The 27383-nt window shown below is 42.1% G+C and overlaps 1 protein-coding gene across 1 annotated transcript in view; it reads left to right on the forward strand.

The window, feature by feature from the left end:
* Positions 1-27383, forward strand: part of FAT3 (FAT atypical cadherin 3) — a gene marked incomplete at its 3' end in the record, with an annotated part of 135613 nt that overhangs the window by 80124 nt on the left and 28106 nt on the right. The window contains exons 6-10 of the mRNA XM_008067511.1: positions 616-826; positions 6032-10105; positions 13283-13479; positions 14444-14597; positions 17368-17601. Of these exons, the coding sequence (XP_008065702.1) occupies positions 616-826; positions 6032-10105; positions 13283-13479; positions 14444-14597; positions 17368-17601 (4870 nt within the window). The remainder of the gene's footprint in view (positions 1-615; positions 827-6031; positions 10106-13282; positions 13480-14443; positions 14598-17367; positions 17602-27383) is intronic.

Here is a 27383-nt window from a genome sequence, read left to right on the forward strand (position 1 = left end):
CCATTCAGCTCTAAGCTTCCTGGGGGCAGGGACTGTATCGAATTCACTGCTGAACCACCAGTCAAGCCAGGGACTTGACAGATAGATGACAATAAATGTTTGTTAAATGGATGAATGGCAATGCCTACACTATTTGCATTAATTCCACTCTTAAGTTTCTCCTGTAGAAGAGCCTGCACCTACCACCACTCCATTAGCAACTGTATCCACAGATCCCGAGGGGGAAGTGACTGGGTGAGAGGAGCATCAGTTCCAGGGACTCAGGCTGAGCATGATTCTGCACCCGTCACTCCATTGGTAGCTATGTCTACCGATCCCAAAGGGGAAGCGTCTGTGTGAGGGAAGCATCAGTTCCAGGGACTCAGGCTTAGCACAGACCACAGGACAGGCATCAGGCTGAGCAGCAGTAGGGATGGTGTGGCCCTGTTCTTGAGCTGCTCACAGTCAGTCTCCTCACTAGCTAATGCCTCCATTTATTGAGCACCTACTCGGTGCCTGGGACTGAGTCAAGCACTTGGCGTGCATTATCTTACTTTGTTTTCATCACAGACATAGCCATGTGAGTTTTCTGCAATTAAGATTTCAGTCCTACTGCTTCTTGTATTTTGCCTAAAGGTCAGAGACCAGGAGTTTCCTTATCGAAGAAACCTGGCCCGAGTCATTGTGAATGTGGAGGATGCAAATGACCACAGTCCATATTTTACCAACCCACTGTATGAAGCATCTGTGTTTGAATCTGCTGCTCTGGGATCAGCTGTTCTGCAAGTGACGGCTCTGGACAAAGACAAGGGGGAAAATGCAGAGCTCATATACACCATAGAAGCAGGTGAGAGCTTTTGCACTGCACAGATTCAGCGTAATGCATGGCATTCGACCCTCAGTAGTATTTATCACTGTGTTAAACTCACATCACTACCAGTGGGACACCTATACATGGATTTGTTTTGGCCAAGCAGCTGCCCTATTTGGGTGATGACAGTTGGTAAAGTTCTTGAGGTTTCAGTAATGTTTTTCCATCATTCACAGAGAGGAAAGAATTTCCTTCATTGTATTCAATTTCAGATTTTTCTTGGATAAAGAGAGAAGAAATGCAAAATAAATTCAGTGGCTTTTATCTATGGGCCAATAAGCCATGACCTTAGACTAAAATAACCAAAGTCTCCCATCATCTGAGGTCTGCTGAATCTTAACATGTTTTGGTTTACTTGTCCATATAGGTAGGCTGTGGGCTTCAGAAATTCCTATGCCCTCACATTTAGCACAAATTCCCTTCATTGGAGATAGTCTACGTAGCAGAATAGATGGTAGATGCAGGACCTGAACCGCCTGCTTATCCTGACACATAACTAAATATAGGCTCTTGTTTTGTTAAATCTTGGATTTTTAAGAATCAATTTTAACCTCCCTAAGGCAAGATCACAGTTTACTATGGCTTGAAAATCGATAGCTAGAAAACATTTATAACAGAGTGATGAATGTCTAAACAAGAGATAGTACTGTGAACCTAAAAATGATAAATATCCTTTATCTGCTGTATTTTCTCTTCTCTTATTCTGTCTTTTTTGAATATTCAAGCCACATATTTCCAAAATGTTCTGCAACATTATATCTGTCATATGTAATGCCAAATGCAATCTTCTTTCATGCCAGGGATTGAAAGGCTTTTTCCCTTCATTTTTGTGAGGAGTTGAATTAAAATATGAATACTACAATGACATTTTTAGGCTAGAAATTTTAGAACAAGAAAAGCCAAAAACCTTCTAAAAAAAGAAAAAAGTCCCTGCATTGAATGATAATCTGTGTATTAGGAGACCACATTTTACATGAGTTTGTGTTAAGCTCTGTTTAAAAAAAAGAAAGAATGAAAAAGAAAAGAAAAAAACACTGGTTCATAACAGCCAGGTGCTCCAAGAAAATTCACTTTTTTCTTCCCTAGGTTTCCATGGAATTTTCTTTTGATCTAAAGTCTGACCAATATTTCCTTAGAACTACCACTTTTGTATCTCCTGTTCATCACGTGGCATTTTTATTACTTAATTATGTAATTCTTGGGTTTTTTGTCCCACAAATAATATAAGGAAACTTTGCCCCAAAAAATGAATACTTAAATAACATAAAAGAAAATGTCACCTAATCCAACAGATCCTTTTAGTCTTCCTGTTTTTCCCAATCTTGTGTTTTTCTTTTTCCCATATTCATTCATGCACCTGCATCATTTCATGCCACTGTAACAATTTAGAAAGATGATCTTATATACTTCATTTGTTTATGTGTCTACCTGCTTTTTATGTTTGTCATTACGCCTATTACTTATACTCCTTCTAGATGGCCAGATACATTTTCAGCCAAGTTGAAGTTCTTAAGTAGTGATTTAACTCACCATCCACCTGAAAAGGCTGCCCCACTTACCATCTAACCTCTATAGAATACAGCAAGGTGCTCAGTCATTTATTTAACAGATGACTAAAACAAGAGAGAAAAGTTATTTTCTTACAGCATTTTTTATATAGAAAGCTCAGACTTCCAGAAAGCTACAGGAACAATTGATATTTCAAAGAAACAACCTTTGATTGCACGTGTATGAAACTAAGGAGGATTGCAATGTTCACAATAAATTCCACATGGCTGGTGAGCCCCTCCACAGACAGAGAGATAGACCCCTGGACCAGACTGGTCCTGGTCACTCAAGCTGCTTCCAAGCCATGGGTAGAAGAGAGATAGATCCAGATGCCTCAGCATTTTGAAGCAAATGGCAAATGGTTGTGTAAAGTATTACGATGTACTTAACTTTTCTCACACACCTCAGATAAGCAAGATTTTGCTCTGTTTACTGGTGGACTATACATGTCCTGTCTCCTGCCTGGCCTCTGAAGTAACGACTGAAAGTTTTTATTTTGACCTGAGGAAAGTTTTTATTTTGGCTGAGTTTGAATGCAGAGCTTCAGGTCTCATATCTGGTCCGAGTTTTGTGTTTGTTGACAATGGTGGTTCTGAGGCAGGATAGTGAGTGCAAGAGGGACGCAGATTAAAAGCTGAGTTAGGATGGAACGTATTGGATCCCAAGATGCATCCAAGTGAAGAATTAAAAGTCATTTTTAGTCCTACCTTTCCTCTCAATCACCCAACCGATCATTGTTGAGCACTTTCTCTGTGGCTGGCATCATGCTGTATACTAGATAAGGAATATTAAGAAAGAGAAGCAAAGTTTTTATCCAGTTGCCAAAAGTTTACAAAATTTAAATGTCAAAATCATTAAAATAGGCTCCAGGATTCGGAGGGCAGTTATAGGATGTGTCTATTGAAATATACAACAAATACAGCTGTGTGCATACCTCTTACCACACAGTTATTAAATAAACCTTTCCATGTCTAAACGAAAAAAAGGTCATGTTCATATAAAATCTATTTCAAGAAGATACTTGCTTGTCTAATAAAAAGGTCAATTTGATTCCAGCTTCCAAAATGCAAATATTGAACAATGCTGGCTTTGATGTCAGAGTGATTTCTTACTTTGCCACCTAAACATGGCCATTTTGTGATGACAGCAACAAAAAAATTCACTGATCTTATGAGCAAACTTTCACATTTTCAGTAAATGACTTATGGAATTAAGTGTAAGTCCAACAGTTCATTCATAGACTCTTGCGAAGAATCTGTTAGATTCCAAGAAAACAAGCAGAGATCAGTTTTCAAGGATTCGAGTGTATCCGGAGAAAATAAGCAGGAAGTGGATTCCATGAAAACGGGTCAGTATAGTGAAGAGGGCCTGCTTTGAACCCAGTGTGTGGACACCAAATTCCGAAGGGTGTTACAAGCAGATCAGCGGCATGGGACCCCAGGGTTACGAAGTTCTCCTTGAGGTCAAAAACTGCCTCCCGTTCACCTCTACTGTAGTGTACCTTGCTAGATATGAAGACATGTGCTGGCCTGGTGTGAGGGAGGACTTACCTATCAGCCCTGCAGTGGAACGCCATTATCACTGAGCACAGAGAGACTTGGCTGCGTTAGCATGCTCTAGTCAGGGTTGCGTGTTGGTGCCACCACTGGAGAGTGACTACTACTGAGGTGAAATGTTCTCCTTGTGATGGTGTTCTCCTTGTGATGATCTGTGACTCAACTGTTCAACTCACGCTCCACTCCATGATGCTATTTATTGAAAATTGGAAAGTTTACTCATAAGACCAGTGAACTTTTTGCTATTATCACCAAATAGCCATGTTTAGGTGGCAGAGTAAAATAATCATTCTGACATCAATGCCTACATTTTAGGGGATGGAATCAAATTTAGCTCTTTATTAGATATACTTTGTCTTTAAAAATAATAGATTTTAAGCCGGGCTCGGTGACTCAACCTGCAATCCTGCGCCTTTGGGAGGCTGAGGTGAGTGGATTGCCTGAGCCCACGGGTTTGAGACCCGCCTGGGCAGCGAGCCTCATCTCTACAATAAATCAAAAAATCAGCTGGGCCTGGTAGCACATGCCTGTAATTCTGGCTACTCGGAAGGCTGAGACGGAAGGATCGCCGGAGCCCAGCAGGCGCGGCTGCAGTGGCCGGGAGTGGCCACTGCACTCCAGTCTGGGCGACCGAGTGAGACTCCAACTCAAAAAAAATAAATAAATAATAGATTTTATTTCAAAACATGACCTTTTTGTATTCAAACATAGAAAAGCTTATTTAATAAGAATGAATTATAATGTATACAGCTGTACTTGCTGTATATTTCAATAGACACGTCCTACTGTCCTAGGAATCCTGATGCCTAATTTAATGATTCTGACACTTAAATAAATCTGTCATACTACAGTTCTCAAAAAGAAAGAAAGGAAAATCTAGACCTAGTTAAATAACCAAGATCTTGAAGTTTTGCTTCAAACAAATCTAGACACAGAAGCACATGTGTTCTTTGAGCAGTGTCAGCAAGCCCGATGGCAGAAGCAGTTTCATACTGTTCATTGCCGTTGGACTCTGTGCCACCACCTACCTTTTTACACTCTTCACATTCTGTACTCCCCCTTCTTTATCCCTTCCCTATTTCTCTCATCCTCAACAATCCCAGATTTCAAACCATCGCGCATTTCCAAGGCAAAGCTATAAGCCTCCACGGTGTCACGGCCACAGCCCTTTCCATGCCAGCTATGTTTAATCAAGGTGCCAGTTTCAAAAGGGTATGCCTCAAGTTCTTGGTTGCAATGCTCTTTCAGATATCAACAGTCTCCTACTTCACCAGAAATGTCTCAAATGCTTAGTGACTAGAATGGCTGCAGACGGAACAACCGCCGTATAGTTTTTTATGTCTACTTTTATGTCCACGTGTGTGCATGGATGTGTTCAGGGCCGGAAGAGTGGGGTGGGGCAGGAGTGAAGAACAGAAGGTAGTTAGAAAAACCCCTCACAATTCACAAAGCAAATGGTGACTTGGGAAGAATTCTTCATACCTGAACTAAAACCCTCACCAAAATAGTGCTTTGAATGAAGTCATTTTTGATAGGGTGAAATAGAACCAATTCTGTATAGCAAAGCTCACCTTTGGGATAATCTGAAACCAACCCACTATGTTATGCTGTTCTGAAACTATTCCAATAACTCTCATTCTTTGAACATAGAACATGGAAGTGGCTTAGGTACAGATAACTTTTTACCAGTGGCACTGCTACTTGCCAGCCCCATCTGTTCTCACAAGGCTGGAAATGAGGACATCCTACACATTCTTAGCAGAAAAATTTCTCCTATAAGAGCTCTTATTTCCAAGCCTGAATGTACACAGTGCTGTGTTATTGTTGTTAACCAGGATCAATATCTATTGATCTGAAATTCACACTATTAGTGGAAAATTTATTTCAGTTTCTTTGCAATATCCCTGAGAGAGAAGTCTCTCTCTCTTTTTTTTCCCAGAATGATGCATACTCAGTACAACAATTGCTTCCTACTTGCCACATCACCATAAGCTACCTTTAGATGAAGAGTTAATCTTCAAGAAAGATTTTGATGATCCACTGATAACTCATCTCCCCACTGATTTCTGTATTTTAGGGAACACCGGTAACACATTTAAGATGGAACCAGTCCTGGGCATCATCACTGTTTCCAAAGAACCAGATATGACAGCAATGGGTCAGTTTGTCCTGTCTGTCAAAGTCACAGATCAGGGGTCTCCACCAATGTCTGCCACTGCAATTGTGCGCATTTCTGTCACCATATCTGATAATTCTCACCCCAAGTTCACTCAGAAAGACTACCAAGCAGAAGTAAATGAAAATGTTGACATTGGAACATCAGTCATTCTAATCTCTGCCATCAGTCAATCTACCCTTATTTATGAAGTCAAAGATGGAAACACTGATGGGATCTTTACCATAAATCCATACTCTGGAGTCATCACCACACGGAAGGTCCTGGATTATGAGCACACTTCCTCTTATCAGCTCATCATTCAGGCCACTAACATGGCAGGGATGGCTTCCAACACTACAGTCAATATTCAGATTGTTGATGAAAATGATAATGCCCCAGTGTTTCTCTTCTCTCAATACTCAGGCAGCCTAAGTGAGGCAGCCCCAGTCAATAGCATTGTCAGGAGCTTGGATAACAGCCCACTAGTGATTCGAGCCACCGATGCTGACAGTAATCGGAATGCTCTGCTTGTGTATCAGATTGTGGAGTCTACAGCCAAGAAGTTCTTCACAGTGGACTCCAGCACAGGTGCCATCAGAACAATTGCCAACCTGGACCATGAAACTATCGCCCATTTCCATTTTCATGTGCACGTGAGAGACAGTGGCAGCCCTCAACTTACTGCAGAGAGCCCTGTCGAAGTCAACATTGAGGTGACAGATGTGAACGATAACCCACCTGTTTTTACTCAGGCTGTGTTTGAGACTGTCCTGCTTCTACCTACCTATGTTGGAGTGGAGGTTCTGAAAGTTAGTGCCACAGATCCTGACTCTGAGGTGCCCCCTGAACTGACATATAGCCTAATGGAAGGCAGCCTGGATCATTTTGTAATTGACTCAAATAGTGGAGTACTCACCATAAAAAACAACAACCTCTCCAAAGACCACTACATGCTGATAGTTAAAGTGTCTGATGGGCGGTTTTACAGCACATCCATGGTCACCATCATGGTTAAAGAAGCCATGGATAGTGGCCTCCACTTTACGCAAAACTTCTACTTCACCTCAATCTCAGAGAACAATACTAACATAACCAAAGTTGCTATTGTCAACGCAGTTGGAAACCGCCTTAATGAGCCCTTAAAATACAGCATCTTAAACCCAGGAAATAAGTTCAGGATAAAATCTACCTCAGGGGTCATTCAGACTACTGGAGTCCCCTTTGACCGTGAAGAACAAGAGTTATATGAGCTGGTGGTGGAAGCCAGCCGTGAGCTGGACCATCTGCGTGTGGCTAGGGTGGTGGTCAGTGTTAGCATTGAAGACATCAATGACAATTCTCCGGTCTTTGTGGGCCTCCCTTACTATGCTGCTGTGCAAGTGGATGCTGAGCCTGGGACTCTGATTTACCAGGTGACGGCCATTGACAAAGATAAAGGTGCAAATGGAGAAGTGACCTATATCCTACAGGATGACTATGGCCACTTTGAAATTAACCCTAATTCAGGGAATGTTATTTTAAAAGAAGCATTTAACTCTGACTTGTCCAACATTGAGTATGGAGTCACCATCCTAGCCAAGGATGGTGGAAAACCCTCTTTGTCTACATCCATGGAACTGCCCATCACTATTGTCAACAAAGCAATGCCTGTGTTTGATAAGCCCTTTTATACAGCATCCATCAACGAAGACATCAGAATGGACACTCCCATTCTAAGCATCAATGCCACCAGTCCAGAAGGCCAAGGCATCATATATATCATCATTGACGGGGATCCTTTTAAACAGTTTAACATTGACTTTGACACTGGGGTCCTAAAAGTTGTTAGCCCATTGGATTATGAAATTACATCTGTCTACAAACTAACAATAAGAGCCAGCGATGCCCTTACTGGTGCTAGGGCTGAAGTTACTGTTGACTTGCTAGTTAATGATGTAAATGACAACTCCCCTATTTTCGATCAGCCCACATATAATACAACATTATCAGAAGCGTCTCTCATTGGGACACCGGTTTTGCAAGTTGTCTCTACTGATGCAGACTCAGAAAACAATAAAATAGTACATTATCAGATTGTCCAGGATACCTACAACAGCACAGATTATTTTCACATAGACAGCGCAAGTGGCTTAATCCTGACAGCGAGGATGCTAGACCATGAGTTAGTACAACACTGCACTTTCAAAGTCAGATCAACAGACAGTGGCTACCCACCACTGAGCAGTGAGGTTCTGGTTCATATCCACATCTCTGACGTAAATGACAATCCCCCAGTTTTTAATCAGCTCATTTATGAGTCATATGTGAGTGAATTAGCCCCCCGGGGCCATTTTGTAACCTGTGTTCAAGCCTCTGATGCAGACAGCTCTGACTTTGACCGATTGGAGTATAGTATTTTATCTGGGAATGACCGCTCCAGCTTTCTGATGGACAGTAAGAGTGGAGTCATCACACTGTCCAACCACCGGAAGCAGAGGATGGAGCCTCTGTACAGTCTCAATGTGTCTGTCTCTGATGGCTTGTTCACCAGCACCGCACAGGTGCATATCAGGGTCCTTGGGGCTAACCTGTACAGTCCTGCCTTTTCACAAAGCACATATGTAGCTGAGGTGAGAGAAAATGCGGCTGCTGGGACAAAGGTAATTCATATTCGAGCCACAGATGGAGATCCAGGGACGTATGGGAAGATCAGCTATGCCATCATCAATGACTTTGCCAAGGATCGATTCCTCATAGACAGCAATGGGCAGGTCATTACCACAGAAAGGCTAGACAGGGAAAACCCCCTGGAAGGAGATATTGGTATTTTTCTGAGGGCCCTGGATGGTGGAGGGAGAACAACTTTCTGCACTGTGAGGGTGATTGTTGTGGATGAAAATGACAATCCTCCCCAGTTCATGACAGTGGAATACAGAGCCAGCGTCAGGGCAGACGTTGGAAGAGGCCACTTGGTCACGCAGGTTCAAGCCATGGATCCTGATGATGGAGCAAATTCAAGGATTACTTATTCCCTCTATAGTGAAGCCTCAGTCTCAGTGGCTGACCTCCTGGAAATCGATCCTGACAATGGCTGGATGGTCACTAAGGGCAACTTTAACCAGCTGAAAAACACAGTGCTATCGTTCTTCGTCAAAGCAGTGGATGGGGGCATTCCTGTCAAGCACTCCCTCATTCCTGTCTACATCCACGTCCTGCCACCTGAAACGTTCTTGCCTTCATTCACCCAGTCTCAGTATTCCTTCACTATTTCAGAAGACACAGCCATTGGGAGCACGGTGGACACCCTGAGGATTCTTCCCAGTCAGAATGTTCGTTTCAGCACAGTTAATGGTGAAAGGACAGAAAATAACAAAGGGGGCGTCTTCATCATAGAACAGGAAACAGGCACTATTAAGCTTGACAAGCGCCTTGACCATGAAACCAGTCCAGCATTCCACTTTAAAGTAGCAGCCACTATACCCCTGGACAAAGTAGACATTGTGTTTACTGTGGATGTAGATATCAAGGTATTGGATTTGAATGACAACAAGCCAGTCTTTGAAACCTCAAGCTATGAGACCATCATAATGGAGGGGATGCCTGTTGGCACCAAACTCACACAGGTACGAGCTATCGATATGGACTGGGGAGCCAATGGGCAGGTCACTTATTCCCTCCACTCAGACTCCCAGCCAGAAAAGATAATGGAAGCATTCAATATTGACAGCAACACTGGCTGGATCAGTACCTTGAAGGATCTGGATCATGAGACAGACCCCACATTCACCTTCTCTGTGGTGGCCTCTGACCTTGGAGAAGCATTCTCTCTTTCTTCCACGGCCCTAGTCTCTGTCAGGGTGACAGATATAAATGACAACGCACCGGTCTTCGCCCATGAGGTGTACCGGGGCAATGTGAAGGAGAGTGATCCGCCGGGCGAGGTGGTAGCTGTCCTCAGCACCTGGGACAGAGACACATCTGATATTAATCGCCAAGTGAGCTACCATATTACAGGTAAGTTAACACCCACAGTGTTCACCATGTGCATTCTTTATAAAGAAAGATGGAGGATGACAGGGAAAGAGTAGGAGAGAAGAAGGAAGATGAGATGAGTGATTGAGAGTAACAAAGTCTCTCTGGGGCTCAGTAAAAGACCTCTGAGTAGACTATGGTTTTCACTTGGCTGGTACTAATTCAGCCTTAGTTTGAAGTTTATAGGTTTACTGAAAACCCATTATCCAGACTGGTACCCAGCTTTTATATCACGTAGTATTATTTTAAAAGAATCCAGCCAAATATCTCAGTTGAATAAATGAAACTAGCAATTTTTCTTGATGGAGAGATATGTTTTTAACAACATTCCTTTTCCCTACTTTGTGTAGTGCTAAGAAAACCAAATAGCTTGATCCCAGGAAGCTTCAGGCACAAGTTTTTCCTGCCCATAAAAACATATATGCACACACATACACAAATCAGAGGGTATGACTTGATCATCTGCTAAGAAATGCTAAATTATAATTCCAAATCAAGGAGTGTTTCTTCTGACAACTGTATTTCCTTGGACCTCTTTTCTGAGTTCCAAAATAGTAAGTAGCACTTCAAGGAGAAAGTCAAGATGGACAAATGTGGTGACCAGAAGAGCACAGAAGATGTCACCGATGCTCTGAGGAGTCAAGGATTTTACGTCAACGTGAAGAAGGGTTGCCACTAATCAGGAGTAGCTTTCTGGGGGATGACTGGCCTTAAAGGAAAGAGGCAAGGCTTGGTGGTATGGGGGCAATCTTCCTAAAAATGATGTAGGAGGTTTAAAGCTAATATTTTGATGTTATTACGTTCAAAGGCAGAACCTAAACAAAGTGCCAAAAGATTGTTAAAAATCCATCAACACTTGTAGTCAGGTGGCTTCCCTTTAGAAAACTACATTATTTAGAGTGAAAAATGAATTAATTAGAATGCCCTTAGGACTCAGAATCTGCTAAGGTATGTTAGTGGAAAAGTTAATTTATCACTGCAGAATAAGACCCACAGTAGAACAAGTATGTCAGGACTTGGGATAGCCACACTTGTCAGCATTATTTTTCTCCATTGCTTAATACACTGTTTTTTTGGTGGCATTTTCCATTTGAGACACTTTATACATTTTATGCAATTTCTGATACCTTCTGTCTTTTGTCATTAAAATGTATTTCTGCAGTTAAAACATGAAAGCTAGCAGTGAGGAAGAAAGAGGTGAGTGAAGCATCACTGTGATTCACTTGCATTTACTTTCAGGAGAAGAAGCTTCTTAGGCATTCTGAAGGATCCTTTTCTATTGGAAGAATTGTTAAATACTCAGCCTTAATTATGTATAGATAGTCTCTCAGTTCTCAATGGATGATGTAAAGGGACCCTCCCATCGACTTTACCAGAGTAATGAGGACAGAGTAGCTTAAATCGACTGCTACTATTAGCACTGCCAACCACCAACTGATTTTAATTAGATTTAACTTTTGCTCTTGATGTAACACAACTTGGCTGTGCTGCCTCAGATTAACAAAGGACCATTAATCATTTTATGTAACAAAAGAACAGTGTGGGCCTGCACTGAGAGCATTTAAAAGAGAGGTAAAATTTGTGTGCGCTGGAATAATATTCAACTAAGGCATAATTGAATCCTGGCCAGTAGTAGAGGAAAGTGATATCCCAGGGAGACTGCTGAACCTCCCTAGAACAGGGTTTCTCAGCCACACCGCTACTGACACTTGGGGCTGGATAACGCCTTGCTGTGGGGGGCTGTCCTGCACACTGTGGGATGTTTGATCGCATTCCTGGCCTCTTCCAGCTAGATGCCAGCAGCATATACCACCAGTCTCACACTCTCCCACCAACATGAAGAGCAAAAATGACTCCAGACATTGACAAATATCCCAGAGGGGAAGGGTGCTGTCGTCTCCAGGCGAGAGCCACTACCCCAGGGAATGCCAGTGCTCCCCTTTCCACCCTGCCTGGCCAATTTGATTCTACTTAGCCTGTCGTTGCCCCTCCCCAAGGCCGTGAGAGTGCAGTCTTTCCAGTGCTTGCCCTCTGCTTTTTAAAGACTCATGAGAAGTAATGAGCAGTAGATGAGACGGCTCTGATGTTCCAGTGAAGCAGCAGCTGGCACAGCATACTTTCTTTAGCTTGTTTGTCAGTCCTCATGTAGAATGTGAGCTCCACTGGGAGAGCAAGATTCTTTCTTAGTCTGTCCACCGCCATATCCCTGCTGCCTAGAGCAGTGCCTGGCCCAGAGTAGGTGATAAGTACGTGCTGAATGCCCAAATAAATGAAATGCTGATCATAAATCCTGACTCCTGACTTCTTGCTCGTGGTATTGCCCAGGCTTTGTCAGTGTTTGAAATGACATGATTTCCCTTTTAGCTTTCTTCTTCCTTCCTCTTCCTACTTCATTTTCCAAGCTGCTTTTGCCTCAGTGTAGTTTAATGATGTGGAAAAGTAACACTGCTGGCACCATTGTCGGGGCATGGGCACCATGGAAGGCTGTTCCACTTCATCTCTTTTACTTTTCTTCCTGTTTACCAGCTTCACTCTGATAAATTTGATCCAATTGCAGTCAATATCTTTGAACTGCTCCTTAAATGACCCCTTGCCAGGGCTATTTAATGCAAATGGACCTTCCTCTATCATGTAAACTTTTCTCCTTCAAACTCCAGTCCTTCAGAGCAGAGCGCAGCTGTATGATAAAGCCTTCATTAAAAGATTCCTTAGTAGAACTAACTGCCTTTCCTTGATTGCATAATCAACAGCTAATGAAATTGTCTTGGTAACAAGAGCTACAGTGTATTACATCCTCTCTTGAGAGTAAGTGGAGAGATCATTGTGTCATCCTGAGAAGACGACTGATTGTGCAGTTTGAATTTGATTGTCCTTAAGGGGAACTAAACAAGAGATCATCTCCAGCTTTTCCAAGTAGATTTTGTTCTCTTGGAGAGTTATTGTTTTACTTTCCACATAAGCCAAGCACATAAATATCATGCTTTGTTGCATGAGAATCAAAGGGAGCGCCAATATTTTTAGTATCAAAAATGATACAATATGCAGGGCACCCAAATGACCTCACACGGGCTTTCAGGGTAGGAGTAGATCAAGGCACTTTATTGCACATCTTCAAAAGCTCTTTATTTTTTTTATTTATTTATTTTGTTGTTACCGCAGGAGGAAACCCCCGAGGAAGATTTGCCCTGGGTCTGGTGCAAAGTGATTGGAAGGTTTATGTGAAGAGACCGCTAGACCGAGAAGAACAAGACATCTACTTCCTCAATATCACTGCCACTGATGGGCTCTTTGTCACACAGGCCATGGTGGAAGTGACTGTCAGTGATGTGAACGACAATAGCCCAGTGTGTGATCAGGTGCGATTTGAGGATGCAGCTCTGCTTTTTACTTTGCTTCTCAAAAATTAAATCAAAACCCATTCTACTTTTCTTCTTAAAGCCAGGCACACATCTGCTCTTATTTCCAATGGACAAAAGAGGTTAGGAGATGGAGTCTGGGTGAAATGTTCTCAACATGAAAAGAGTATAGGTAGCAAGATCAGGTACCCAATTCCTCCACACACAAAAAGCAATGATTTAAAATTAAATAATTTTTAAAAATTCATGAAGGACCTTATGATTAATTCTGTCTAAATCACTCGTCATAAAAGAGAAGTGAACTGCTCTACAGGATATGTTACTCATTTGTATAAGTTGACAGAGCTGGTTGGTGGCAATGTTGGTACTGACCCAGGCTCCTTATGACGTAGCCATTCCACTGCTGTACAGAGCATTGTACCAATGCAAGGTGCCAGTCCTAGTGGTTATTTTCTTTCTTACTGAAATTAAATAATTGTTTTTTTTCTTTACCATGTGGACAAGAGACAGTACTGGTGTCCTGTAGCTTTAAAAGGTAGTACAAATGGATTTATTTTCTCATACTAAAGCCAAGTGTTGGTAGTGGCTCTTTAAAGAGTTGATCCATTCCTGGGACTTATTGCGACTCGACAGAAAAGTGGACCATGGTCAATGTGTGATGCGTGTCATAATTTCCAGGGGTGAGGATGTTTATCTGTTTGCTTCACCACTATTCTTAGCACCTAGCGTGGTACCCAGCACATAGTAAATACTCAATAAATATCTGTTGAATGAATGGGCACGGGAGCAGCAGGGCAGCAGATATACCATGCTTCTTAGTGTCTTGTGATATGATTTTGTAGTAAAGGAAAAAAAAGCAGAAGCTAAATCATAGAAATGAGTTTTTAAAGAAATCATGTATAACGCTAAGGCAGTTGTCCCACAAACACTAGTGATGTGGTTACCTTTCTTCACCTTTGCCCAGGTTGCATATACAGCATTATTTCCCGAAGACATTCCGTCAAATAAAATCATCCTGAAGGTCAGTGCCAAGGATGCCGATATTGGATCCAATGGAGATATACGATACTCACTCTATGGATCTGGAAACAATGAATTTTTTCTAGATCCAGAAAGTGGTAAGGTGAAATTTATTCTTTGGGTAAATGCCATTGTTAATCCATGAGAGAAATGAAACTCTCCCATGGGCTCATCATTAGTAGGTAGTTAGTATACGTGATATTGTAGAGGTGGAGGGAAATCTCCCCTTTTGTTCTCTCCTAAGGTCCACTGACATGAACTAATGATAGACAGATTAACAAAAGAGACATAAAAGTTTATTTACCTGCATATGGACACAGGAGTCCCAAAACTATGAGCCTCACAGAAAGGCCAGATAGCTGAGGCTTAAATACACTCTTCATTTCTTCATGGGGGAGGAGGAAGTAGGAGGGACTATAGGCAATTTTAGGAGAATAGTAAATGATTTTTAGGGAAAATAAATGAACCTGGGAGGCAGACATTATCTTGTAAATGATCCTCAGTGGAACTGACAAATTACAGGAAGTTGAGGGAAGGTGAGAAAATGAACTGCACTATGAACAAAAGTTGTTTACTTATGCAGATAAAGTCTCTCAGAACTGCCCTCAGAAAGATAAATGAAAAGTCTGGCTGAGTATGGTGATAACTTTCAGTCTCTTTTCTCTCCCTGGTGGTGGAGGTGGGAGGATCTTAAGACAACTTCATTTCTTTTGGAAAGAAGTTTTCTTAGTCAGATAATTCCAGAAAGATTCCTTCTCTGTACTTGAGTATGGAGGGGAGAAACATGCGAAGGTTAGAAAGTTCTTTTAAGGCCTTTCAGTTTCTTTTAAATCAAAGAACTGTACTTTAGGGTATCAATATTTGCTTCCCAACAATGTAATACTCAGTATTTTGGACTCTTCCTAAGAAACAGAGGACACACGGTATTTACATATGGATGCTCTGGACCATACAAACTTTATTTCATTTATAAAAGTTGCCTGGACTTCACCTACATTGACTAGCATCATGCAGGCAGACATCTCCATTTGCTGCTCCTTCTTCTCAGTTCTGTGAGTTAAGGCATAGGCTTATCACAGGTATAAATCACATTATGTCACAAATGCAGGTTGCTGTATAAACCAGAGAGCAGTGCATAGGAAGGAGAATTCTTTCATACTGAAATCCCTTTTTAGTCCCTTTCTGATTCTCATTAACATCATTTGTGTGGTTTTTAAAATTCCTGCCTAGATCCTCCCAAGCTGTGAACCCTCAGATTTACCTGCATATTAGGTAAAATTTACAGGGTGAAACGTTATGTAAGCTAAAGGCAGATACCTGCACTGAAGGTCAGAGCTAAGGGAAGAGCCATTTTCTAGGGAGGCAGAATATTTTAGTGTTGTGAATTGGATGAGCCATCCAATGGCATTTGGTAAATGAATTTAAAGATTACCTAGCTTGCATATTTCCAGAGTTGTGTTGATTATGATAAGCAATAACTACTGAATCCCCAAAAGCTGTGACCCCCCCTACCACACTCTCATGTCAGCTGCATCCTATGAGAAAGTACCAACCTAGCAACATGGGAAAAAACTTTTCAACTGTATGGGCCTGGAGTTACTTATTCAATAGGTAACATTTATTGAGTAGCTGGTGGACACAAAAGCACTTTATGTGATATTTGTAGAAGGCTTCAAGGTAAACAAAACAAACTATGCCCAAGGGATGTTGCAATTCAGTAAGAAGACAGACAAGTAATAACAGTAATGGAAGGCGGAATAATATGCACGCCAATGAGAAGTATAAGGGGTGCCAAAGGGACTCAGAAGGGACTTCAAAATGAAAGAGCACAGCACATTCTGGGAATGTCGTGTATAGAAGTGGCAGAGAAACAACTTCAGACCAGAATGCGGAGGGCCTTGAATGTTCCACTGAAAAATCACTGGGTGCTTTTTGAGGAGCAGAGGGAGATGTCCCAATCTGTGTTTGAGAACTGGCTGGCTGAAGAAGGAACACCACAGGAAGAAGTGACTTGATCTGAGTGATGTCTACAAATTTTATTTGAGTTATGATATTCCATGAGTCATACTTTTTACCAAATAGCATTCACTCAAGTTTGTCACTGTGCTTGTTGTCATTATCTGTTGAAACTTCAACAAAAATATCTGCACAGAAGCTGTCTAGCACCAGTGCTGCTGTTTCAGTTGTTAAAATCCAGATGTAACACGCCTCCATGCTGGATGTTAAGCAGATACTTCTCAAGCTCCTCAGTTTTTCCCACCTAATCCCTTCCCTAGCAACAACGGGTCCTCCCACATCCAGTGAGTAAAGGGTCAGTCCTGCCACCGTGGTGTCCTTCAAGACCCCTTTCTGCTAAGGCCAGCTTCTGTTTTCATTGTCTTTTTCCTCTAAAAAATAGGGTAAAAGTTGAGTACCTGGAGGCAAAGAGACCATCCTTCTAGGTCTATGGGTTGTTTACAATATTGACCATTAAAGAAATAGAAATACTGTTCTATTCTGTATGCTTTTTCTGGAGACACAGCAGAAATCCAGAGGCTAATCTCCAGAGCAGATCTTGAGAGATTTAAAGAGATATGGGGCATCTTCATGCAGCCAAAAGGATGAACCCCTGATATCATAGGTTTTGCGGAGGGATTAACTAATTTGAAGGTCAGGAAGCCAGTTTGTTGTTGCATCTTGAATCCCAAAACTTTTCCCCCAATGCCTAAAAAATTTGAATTTGCTATATTTTTCCAAGTACAGGGCGCTTATGCCAAATACCACTGTTCTTCCTATACTAGAAATTCTGTATATGTTTGACCCTCTGCTTATCAAAGAGAGACAGTTTCTGAAAAGCCAAATTAATCGTGCTGCCACTTATTTTCACAGGTGAGTTAAAAACCTTGGCCCTGCTAGACCGGGAGAGAGTACCTATATACAGCCTGATCGCTAAGGCCACCGACGGGGGTGGCAGGTTCTGCCAGTCTGATATCCGCCTGGTCCTGGAGGATGTGAATGACAACCCCCCTGTGTTTTCCTCTGATCACTATAATGCCTGTGTCTATGAGAACACGGCCACCAAGGCTCTGCTGACCAGAGTTCAAGCTGTGGACCCTGACACTGGTAAGTCAGCTGCACTGACAGGGCCCTCCCTGCTCACATGTTGGACCCGTCTCCTTCGGGTGCTGCCTTTCATTTAGTTCCATGAGAACTTTCCTCGGCCCCTTGTTTCTACCATGAAGACATTTTCCAGTTCTTTATTGGATGTACTTCCTGTGCATGAGAAAGCTCTGCAGGTGATCCTCCCTCCTCTCTCTCAGGTTGGAAGAAGGGATATGATGGATTCCCTTACCTTTTAGCAAAGGAGTTTCAGTTGGTTAGTTGGTTTTTGATCTTTTGAATAAAAATGCTAGCGTCCTCACTTGCCTGTTCCTCCTAAACATAGTAAAACACTGTTTTGTGAGGCAGGATGAATGCATTTCCCTTTCTGTGAAGAACTGCATCACATGCTTTAGCTGGAATGTGACGGTCTTGATTTATCCTAGTGCAAAAGCCAATTACTAATGTGCTGCCAGTCCATTGTGGATTTTTTAAACTGCCATTTTCCAGAGTATTTTTGCCACATATAAACTGACATTACTAGGCAGAGTAGAGGTGGAGAGATAAGAAATTAGAATAGAAAGTTGCTAATAAAGTTTATGTTCAAATCCACTTTACATAATGAGATGGTGAGTTAGAAAAGACTGGAGTTAATTGCTAGGTAGACCTTCTGAGAATGCATAAGTTATTGAGGTGACTGCATGATGGAATATAAATACGAAAGGGCATATAGACAGCCTCTTGGTTGTGCATTTTAAGAGCTGTAAATCAAGGGACTAGGAAATGATGGGGTGTGTCTGCTATGCTAAACAGGCCTTTATATAATTCAGTGTCTTATTGCTTAATTCTGAATTGAAAGAGAAATTATTGGACTAATGGAAAAGTAAATACATGATAATTGGTTGAAAACAAACGTAGAGCCCAGGGTCTCTGCATATTTCCCCTTAGAGAAATTAGTGGCTACACCTTGAATTACTCCTCTTACCTCATTAGTATAATTTCCAAGGCTGAGAACCAGTCCTTTAAAAGCCCGCATGTTATAGAGCTTTGTGAAAAATGACAACAGAAAAAGACTCTTATTGATATATAATCATATAATGCCTACAAATACTCTTTTTTAAAAGGAGGATTAGAAAACATTCTCTGGACTCTTGTTAGCAGATGACTTTAGGGAGAAGAGGACAGAATTAATGCAAATGAATCTTTTAATCATTTTAAATTTGATTCTGAGAAGGCATAATTAGGCCATAAAGGAAGCTGAAGCTGAAAGTTCAGAATGTTTCTCCTCACTTCTTTCTACGGAGGAACTGGGTGTGCTCAAGCTACCGGAGTGGACAAGGAAGTCTGGTTAGTTCACATGGTGTTGTTTCAGACATTGCAGGGGTGTTACTGATTCACAGACGTGCACTTGGAGTGATTTGCAAGCTGTGGTGAAGAATATGCAGTAGCTGTGTCTTCCTTTCACTTCTGTTGAGTCAGATGGCCGGGTTGGGAGTTGCGGAGGAAGAAATGTCTAGACTCTGGGCACTTAACAGCGCACAGATGATAAAATCTGTAAAGGACCACAACCAGAATGCGGACCTCACCAGCGCCTCAGACTGCTCACTCTCGATGAGAAAAAGGCTAGTATTCAGAACTTCAGAGAGATGCAGGGGTTATACCGATGTAGTCAGGACATTCACCAGGCCACAGGACCAGGCTCAGGAAGACTGCAGCATAAGACACCAGGTGTAGTTCATTTTCTCAGCATTTGTAGAAGATCCCTTTTCGCCTTCAAAAAATTTAAGAACTAAGACAACTGGGAAAGAACAACAAACACTTCTAAAAACAGTTGAGCTTCTACTATGCCTCAGACATCAAGCCGAGGGAGTAACTGTGAGGGCCTGGGTCAGAGAGGGGGTGCAGGGGTTGCAGGGGCTTGCGGTAGCAGTGGCATAGGTCTGAGCTGCGATTGAGAGAATGCCACCATTCTTCAGAATCTCTGGGTGTCAGTGACTGCTGGTTCACTAGTGGCCTATCAGAACACCAACTGTCTCACAAGTGACCATTTATCCACCTTCCTAAGAAATCACAAATAGTGTGAGCCGTGTGCTGAGATTTCCAGACTGTCAAATGCAGAATTTATATTGAGCCAACCGAGTCTCTGTCTGTCTAGAAGCTGAGTCTGCACACGAATGGTCATCAGACTGGATGCAGTCTTACAGGATCATTAGTTTAGTTTGCATAGTGTTCAGAAAGTTAGAATCAGTTATCTGTATTTAAAAGTCAGATTCTTATTAGAAATTTAGGTTTTGGGCATTGTACAAAACAATAGCACTCAGCAGACTCAGCAGTTCCAGGTGCACAGGTCCCACAGAGGCAGGAGCTGACCAGCACCTGCCTCCATGCCTCTGGCCATGGTATATACCTCACCTTGCACCAGCCACTTCACTCACTTGTGAACTTGTTTCAACTCCTTCTCTACTGTGACAAGGAAATGTCTGATTTTTTTTAAAAAGTTTGTTCTGAAATAATTATGGGTTCACAGGAAGTTTCAAAATAATATACAAGGGAGACAAGTGCCCCTTTCACCCAGCTTTTCCCCTCGTGGAAACATCATAGTACACCATCAATGCTTGGAAATTGACAGCCTACAGAGCATGTTCAGATTCCAGGGGATATTCATGTGTTTCCATGCAATCTTATCACCTCTGTAGCTTCATGTAAACACTGCCGCATGCAGCCACCAAAAACCTCCCCCTGCTGTCCCTTCAGAGCCACACCCACCTCCTCCTACACCATCTTCCAGATTCCTATCCCTGGCAACCACTAATTTCCATATCTATAATTTTCTTGTTTCAAAAGATTTTATTTCAAAGAAATTATATGGTTTGTAGCCTTTTGAGTCTGCCCTTTTTCACTTAGCTTAATTCCCTTGAGGTCCATCCAAGTTGTCTAACTGGTTTTGATCTTAGCGCAGAACATTGGCTCCACTTGGGTGTAAATGACAGGGATATCTGGTTCTTGGACCTTCTTTCCTTAAGTGTATTCCTTTGCCTGAAATTGTAAGTTGTTTCACCAGAGCTATGATCTGAATGTTTGTGTCCCTCTAAAATTCATATGTTGGAATTTAATCCCCAAAGTGTCAGTGTTAAGAAGTTCAGTCTTTGGGAATTGATTAAGCCATGAAGACTAAGCACTAGTAAATGGGATTAGTGTCTTTATAAAAGAGGCCTGAAGGAGGCTGTTTGCCTCTTTTGCCATGTGATGACACACGGAGGCACTGTCTGCGAGAAATGGGCCCTCGTAAGACACCAGATCTGCTGGTACCTTGATCTTGGACTTCCCAGCCTCCAGAACTGTGAGCAATAAATTTCTGTTGTTTCTAAATCACCCAGTCTCAAGCATTTGTTATAGCAGCCCAAACATAGTAAGACAGCCAGCATTTGACTACAGTATGTACTAGGTTACTATGAATTTCAGAGAACTGAAAATCTTCTGTAGCTTCATGAATTCAAAGACTTTACTATGAATTGCTAAATCTTTATGTCCTGATTTTCTAACTTTAAAGCACATTATTGCTTTTAGCAAAACAGTTCTTCTCTACAAATCATTATAATGAGCCAACATTAATGTTAGATTAATCACCTAGGTCAAGAATAAGATAAAAACAGAGGAGGATAAGATAATTTTAATACCTAAATTATGAGTTCTAAGAAATATCATGGAAACTGTCTAGATTTTAGCATTAAGTTTTCCTGTCAATGGAAATAGCCTTGATCCCATAAACGAGTGACATGACTTCAAGACTCAACATTTATAAACACGTAATTCTTTCAGTAAAGATGAGAAGACCTTTTGTTGCATTACCTCTTTGGAATTAATATCCTAGTATTTAGTCTACTCTCAAATATAGGATTTGTTCCCAATTTTTAAACTAGTGAAAAGAATATGCAGTGATGAGAATCAGAGCTAAAAATCTATGACTATTTTAGGCAAAGTAATATGAAAATATAATGTAAATTTGCACTGAAAAATATACTGTAGCCCATGGTTTATTATTAAAAGGTCAATTTCCAGATATTTGAGATATGAGAGGATGTGTTTTTCCTCTTATGGACTTAAGTCATAAAGCAAGGAATGTTCTAATGAGCAACTTGTTCCTTTACTGCAAAATATTTCACACAAGGTTTAGAATTTTTTTCAGGGATTTCAGATAAACTTAGAAGTTCACAACACACATTACTGTTATTTTCCATTAAATTTAACAAACATTTAATGTGTGAATAGGTAATAAGCACTACAGAAGGAACAGCAAGGTTCTCAAAGATGAGGACTGTGCTGAAAGGTCCTCAAGGGATATGCAATAGCAGAGTGGGTAAGTGGGGAACACACAACCCTAGTGAAAAACAGAGCTCCAGAATTAACAGGATTTCAGGAGTTAAGGTAAGAATGCACTCAGGAAAACAGTAACAAAAGGATAAAGTTGTAAGTTGGAAACGTGTGGGCCCAAACTAAAGAGCTGGGAGAACATCATGTAGCCACAAGGAAGGAGAGATGGATGAGACAGGAAAGGTATACCGAACCTGCTTGTGGCTGTTCATGAAGGCCTGGGATTATGCACTTAACTCAATAGGTAGAAAAACAGCACTGAGTACTTTTGAGAAAACATCTAAACCAATTCTGGGTTTGTGGAATGCTATTCTGACGGGAGCTTAGGTTAGATAAAACAAAATGGATTAGAACAAAACAAACCAAGGGGTGACAAAAGCTCCTGGGTGGGTATTGAGAAAGATCACGGGGTCAAAATAAGACTGGTGGTTTGGGAATTTAGAAGGAAAGAGCAGATGAAAGCCAGAGTGCTATTTCAAATGTGAAATCTAGATTTTGGCAATTCCCTAGACTGAAGACAAAGTAGACTGGCTAGTCAAGATTTCAAACACAGGAATCCCACGAAGGTGCTACGTGAATAGAAGTAGCATAGGAGGCCTAGAATAGGATGTGGCATAGACAGGAGGATGAAGAGTTGGGGGCACATTGGGAATTAAAGCATGGACCTCCAGAAGGAAGTCAGGAATAAAGAGAAGTTTGTTCATCATGAGTCTTGCCTTCAAGAGGATTACTGTCGTGGTGGGAAATAGACATGCACAAATGAGAATTTCAAGAAAAAATGTGAGAAATTCAGTCATGGAATCTCATCTGTAAAAGCAAGGATTTTGTAAGGATTAATCAGCGAGTGCATGTGAAGTACTACACATGTCCCTGTGGGAATGTTAAAATGTAAGCAGTGAATTTTCGACTGGGCAACTCAGGAAGGATGTGCCAAGTGGTATTTGCATTTAAGTTGTATTTCAAGGGTTGGACTTGAGTTTGGATAGACATAGAAGAGAAACATGGAGAGGGAGAGATACAGAGAGACGAGGAAGAAGAGGAAAGAGAGAGAGAGAGAGAGAGAGAAAAGAAAGAAGAGGGGGAAGAGGAGGAGGAGAAAGAAAGTAGGGTGCTGTTAGCCAGCATGGGCTTGGCTGGGTGAGGGAACTTTCAGAAAGTCTCAGTGCCTTAGCATAGCAAAAGCCTATTTCTTGCTAAGGTGAAGGGCAGATCTGTAGGAGTCCATCCAGTGATTTAGAAATCTGGTCCCTTCATCCTATCTTTCATCACCACCTTCTTGACCTTTGACTTTCAAGGTCACCACAGCAGGAGGAAGGGGTTGAAGGTAGCTGCCAACTCTTAGCTGCCTCAGCATTGGAGAGACCATGTCATTCCACCACTGTCCACTGCTTAGAAGAGGTCACACAAGCTGACCCATCATCACAGGAGGCTGGGATGTGAAGGGGAGGCCAGGATGTGAAGGAGGAAGCCATAGGAGTCTTGGCAAGCACTCATTATCTCTGCTGCAAAGGTGAAAGCAGGAAAGGGCAGCTGCCCATCATGTCCCAAAGGTGCAGGGGAGGGTGACATCACTCACGAGTAAGGAGAGTCTGCCTCAGCAGCATGGAGTGACCACTTGACTTTGGAAATGGAAAGAAAGAGAGAAGCAGAAAGGAAAAAACCCTGGAACTTGAAGACACTCAAAGGGAGATTGCGAGGGAACCAAATGAGAGGTACCCATCTGCCCTCAGACATCTCCATGCAGGAAGTGGGCCTGCTCTCTGGGACAGGTAGAGCAACGGCTAGGCTGGGCGCCCTAAGGAGAGTTTGTTTCGGGGCAAGAGGAAATGCAAGAGGGAGTCAGCAAGAAATGAGGAAGAGAAACGCCTTGCCCAGTGAGGGCTCTGTAGTTTTCAGATTATGCGCATGTGAGGAGGGCCCAGTCAGTAGAGTGGATCGCATTAATAGGAAATATGAAAAATTCTGAGTCTTTCAGAATGATGCCTTTCCCCTAAAGTTAATAGTGAGGTTCTCATATTAACAAAGAGCAGAAAATAGACTGATAAAACTTCTCTCTTGACAGACAGCACTTTTCTGTTTGGTCTCGCATGTGTGTGTTCCAGCTGTCCTCCACATCTTCCGTTTCACATGGGTGGTCACTATAATGGGGTAAGCTTGCTGTCCATGCTGGGGACTTGTGTGCTGCATATTTCATAAAAGAGATGGCATCATGATTCCTTCGCTGTGCTCTCATGGGACACAAGCTGGAATGAACCTGGTTCCCCAAAGTATGGATATTGTCTTGGGGCCCCATTTGCTCTCAGAGTATAGCGCCTTAAGAAGGAAAAAGCATTATCTGAGAGGAATGTCCATAAAAAGAACCACTGAGAGTTGTGAGATGGAGATTTTTCTGACCAAACCATTTTAAATAAATCTATTCAGTAGTTTTTTGCCTCTTCTGACTAGTCCTAGTCTTTTTTTGTCTGCCTTTTTTGAAAGCCATGAAAAGAGACCTGGGAAGAAACCTTAGAGATCAGATAAATCCACTAGAAATACTGTGAATGAGATTCTGGGTCTCTGGTGGAAAAGCACTTCAGGTGCTCTGGGTTCACAGTTTCCTGCATCTTCCTGAGCGGAGTCTGAGAAAGTGTTGCTCATGTAAATCTTTAAGAATCAAAAATGCCTGTCTGTACCTGGAGCTCTAAACACTCCACTTCAAATCTGACGGCCAAAGCAACGTTCCAACTCCCTGTGATGATGTTGGATCTTAACTCTTCCATCGTAACCCTTCTGATCTCATGAAGGGATACAAATATACATTCAGCATTTACTCTCTGAAACTTCAGTCCGTAGGGGACTTAACTGAATATAGTACCTTTGCTCTGGCCCCCAAAAGCAAAAGAAAAAAAAGGCACATCTGACAGAAATGTAAATTTTGAAACATCTTTTTCCATTGCCATCAGCATCAGTGTGTGGGAGGGGGGAGAGGCTCCTGTGGAGTCTGGAAGAAATTGGCTATATCCATTGTTCTACAGTGGAGGCGTACAAATGACCTGCCATTTCCCCCTCATGGGATTTTCCAAGTCGCCAGCTTCCTCACTGCCTTGTAGCTCAGTTGAAACAGCAACATGCCCAGTATCCCCTGTACTCTGGAGATCAGGCCACAGGAATGTCCCTCATTGTCCCTAAGAAATATATCTTCTAGTATCCAGACTGATCATGAAACCACATGGGCATGAGGAAAGCCCTGAGTGATTTGTGCCCTGTGGCCTTGGGCAAGACTTTGGCCTCCCTGAGCCTCAGTTTGCCCTTCTGTAATATGAGAATGACAGTGGTTATGCTCCCTTTGCCAACCTTAAAGGGTCAGTGTGAGGCTCACCGAATAATGAACGCAAACCATTTTGAACTTGTGAGACCACATCATCCCTCACTGGAGTTAGAGCTCCCTGTCCCAAGCTCCCGCAGCACCTCATGATTCTCCTGATGTGGATGTGCTCATGTATCTCTTCTCCACTTGTCTTGAACCACCTATCCTCCCGCCCCAGCAAGCTTGGTGCTTAGTAAGAACTTTAAATGATAATAATCATAATATGGCTAATGACACCTGCTTTGGGAGCTTCTATTCCATGCCAGGCACTGTGCCAAGTGCTTTTGATACATTATTCCCATTTCTTATGACAGTACTGCAAGTTAGCATGTTTCATTCTATTTAGTAAATGGGTTTATAATAATATAAATTTTGAAGGCTTAAGTAACTCGCTGTGAGCCACAGCTAGTTAGTGGCAGAACTGCAGACATTGTGAAAGGGTTGGTTAGCAGATATCCAAATACAGAGATGCTATGGTCTAGGGTAGGGTGGTGGCTCTAAAAAGTGGTCCCTGGACTGACAGTCTCAGTATCACCTAGAAACTTGTGGGAAATGCAAACTCTGAATAAGAAACTCTAAGCCATTAGTTCTCAAACTTCAGCGAGCATCAGAAGAATCTCAAGGACCTGTTTAAACAGAGATTGCTGCATACCTCCCGCAGAGTTTCTGACTCAGTAGGTATGGGAGGGGGCTTGAGAATTTACATATTCCCATGTGATATTGATGCTGCTGTTCCCAGAACTTAGAGCATCACTTAGGGATTTTTTTTTCGAATTGGAGTCTCACTATGTCACCCAAGAAGTGCAATGGCATACTCACAGCCACCGCAGTCTCAACCTGCTGGGCTCAGATGATCTTTCCGCTTCAGCCTTCCAAGTAACTGGAACTACAGACATACGCCACCATGCCTGGCTAATTTTTTGATTTTTTTTTTTCTGAGTAGGAGTCTCACTCTGTCACCCAGGCTGGAGTGTAGTGGCATGCTGGGCTCCGGCGATCCTTCTGCTTCAGCCTTACAAGTAGCTGGAACTACAGGTACAAGTTACTATGCCCAGCTAATTTTTTATTTATTATAGAGACAAGGTCTTGCTAAATTTCCCGGGCTGGTCTTGAACCCGCAGGCTCAGGCAATCCACTTGCCTCGGCCTCCCTCAGTGCTGAGATTATAGACTGAGCCACCGAGACCAGCCTTGATTTATTGTAGAGACGAGGTCTCTCCAAGTTGCCCAGGCTGGTCTCAAACCCCTGGCCTCATGAAATCCTCTTGCCTCAACCTCCCAAAGTGCTGGGATTACAGGTTTGAGCCGCCATGCCCGGCTACTTAGATATTCTTAATACTTCTGTGTCACAAACACCTTAGCAATTTGGTAACACCTATGGATCTCCTGTCAGAATGATGTTTTACAACTAATGACGCAATGAAATACAAAAGGTTACAAATAAAATAGATTTGTCTAAGCATTTTAACGTTGTTATATAATAAAATGAATGTTTTCTTTAGTATATTAAATAATAAGATCCGACATAGTGGACCTGATAACTTTCATAAAATGATATGAAAATGCCTGTGATTTCTATCACAGGTGCTGCTCATACCATAGTGATTTGCTGCCTACATTTATAATGGAATGTAGTGCCAAATCCAGTCAGAGGTTAATAAAAATAAAGATATCAATTATTTTGCCCTGTAGTAATGGATGACCACAGTGATCCTGCCTCCTGATATCCACCCCCCCCTCCTGAAAGTGGGCTGGATGTACTGACTCACCTCTAGTGAACAGAATATCTCAAAATATAGTACCTAAAAGCAAAGGGGGGGGGGGAAGTAACCTGAGAGAAATGTAAATTCTGAAGCATCTGTTTCCATTGCCATCAGCATCAGTGTGTTGGAAAAGGAGGAGGGTCTCCTGTGGAGTTAGGAAATAATTGGCTGTATCCATTATTCTGCAGTGGAGGCATACAGATGACCTGCCATTTCTCTTTCATGACATTTCATAAGTCACCAGCTTCCTCACGGCCCCAGAGCTCAGCTGAGAGAGCAGCATGCCCAGTATCCTCTGGACCCTGGAATTTAGGCCACAGGGATCTT

The sequence above is a fragment of the Carlito syrichta genome, unplaced genomic scaffold (genome assembly GCF_000164805.1).
Source record: "Carlito syrichta isolate Samal-C Ts95f unplaced genomic scaffold, Tarsius_syrichta-2.0.1 Scaffold106985, whole genome shotgun sequence".
NCBI lineage: Eukaryota > Metazoa > Chordata > Mammalia > Primates > Tarsiidae > Carlito > Carlito syrichta.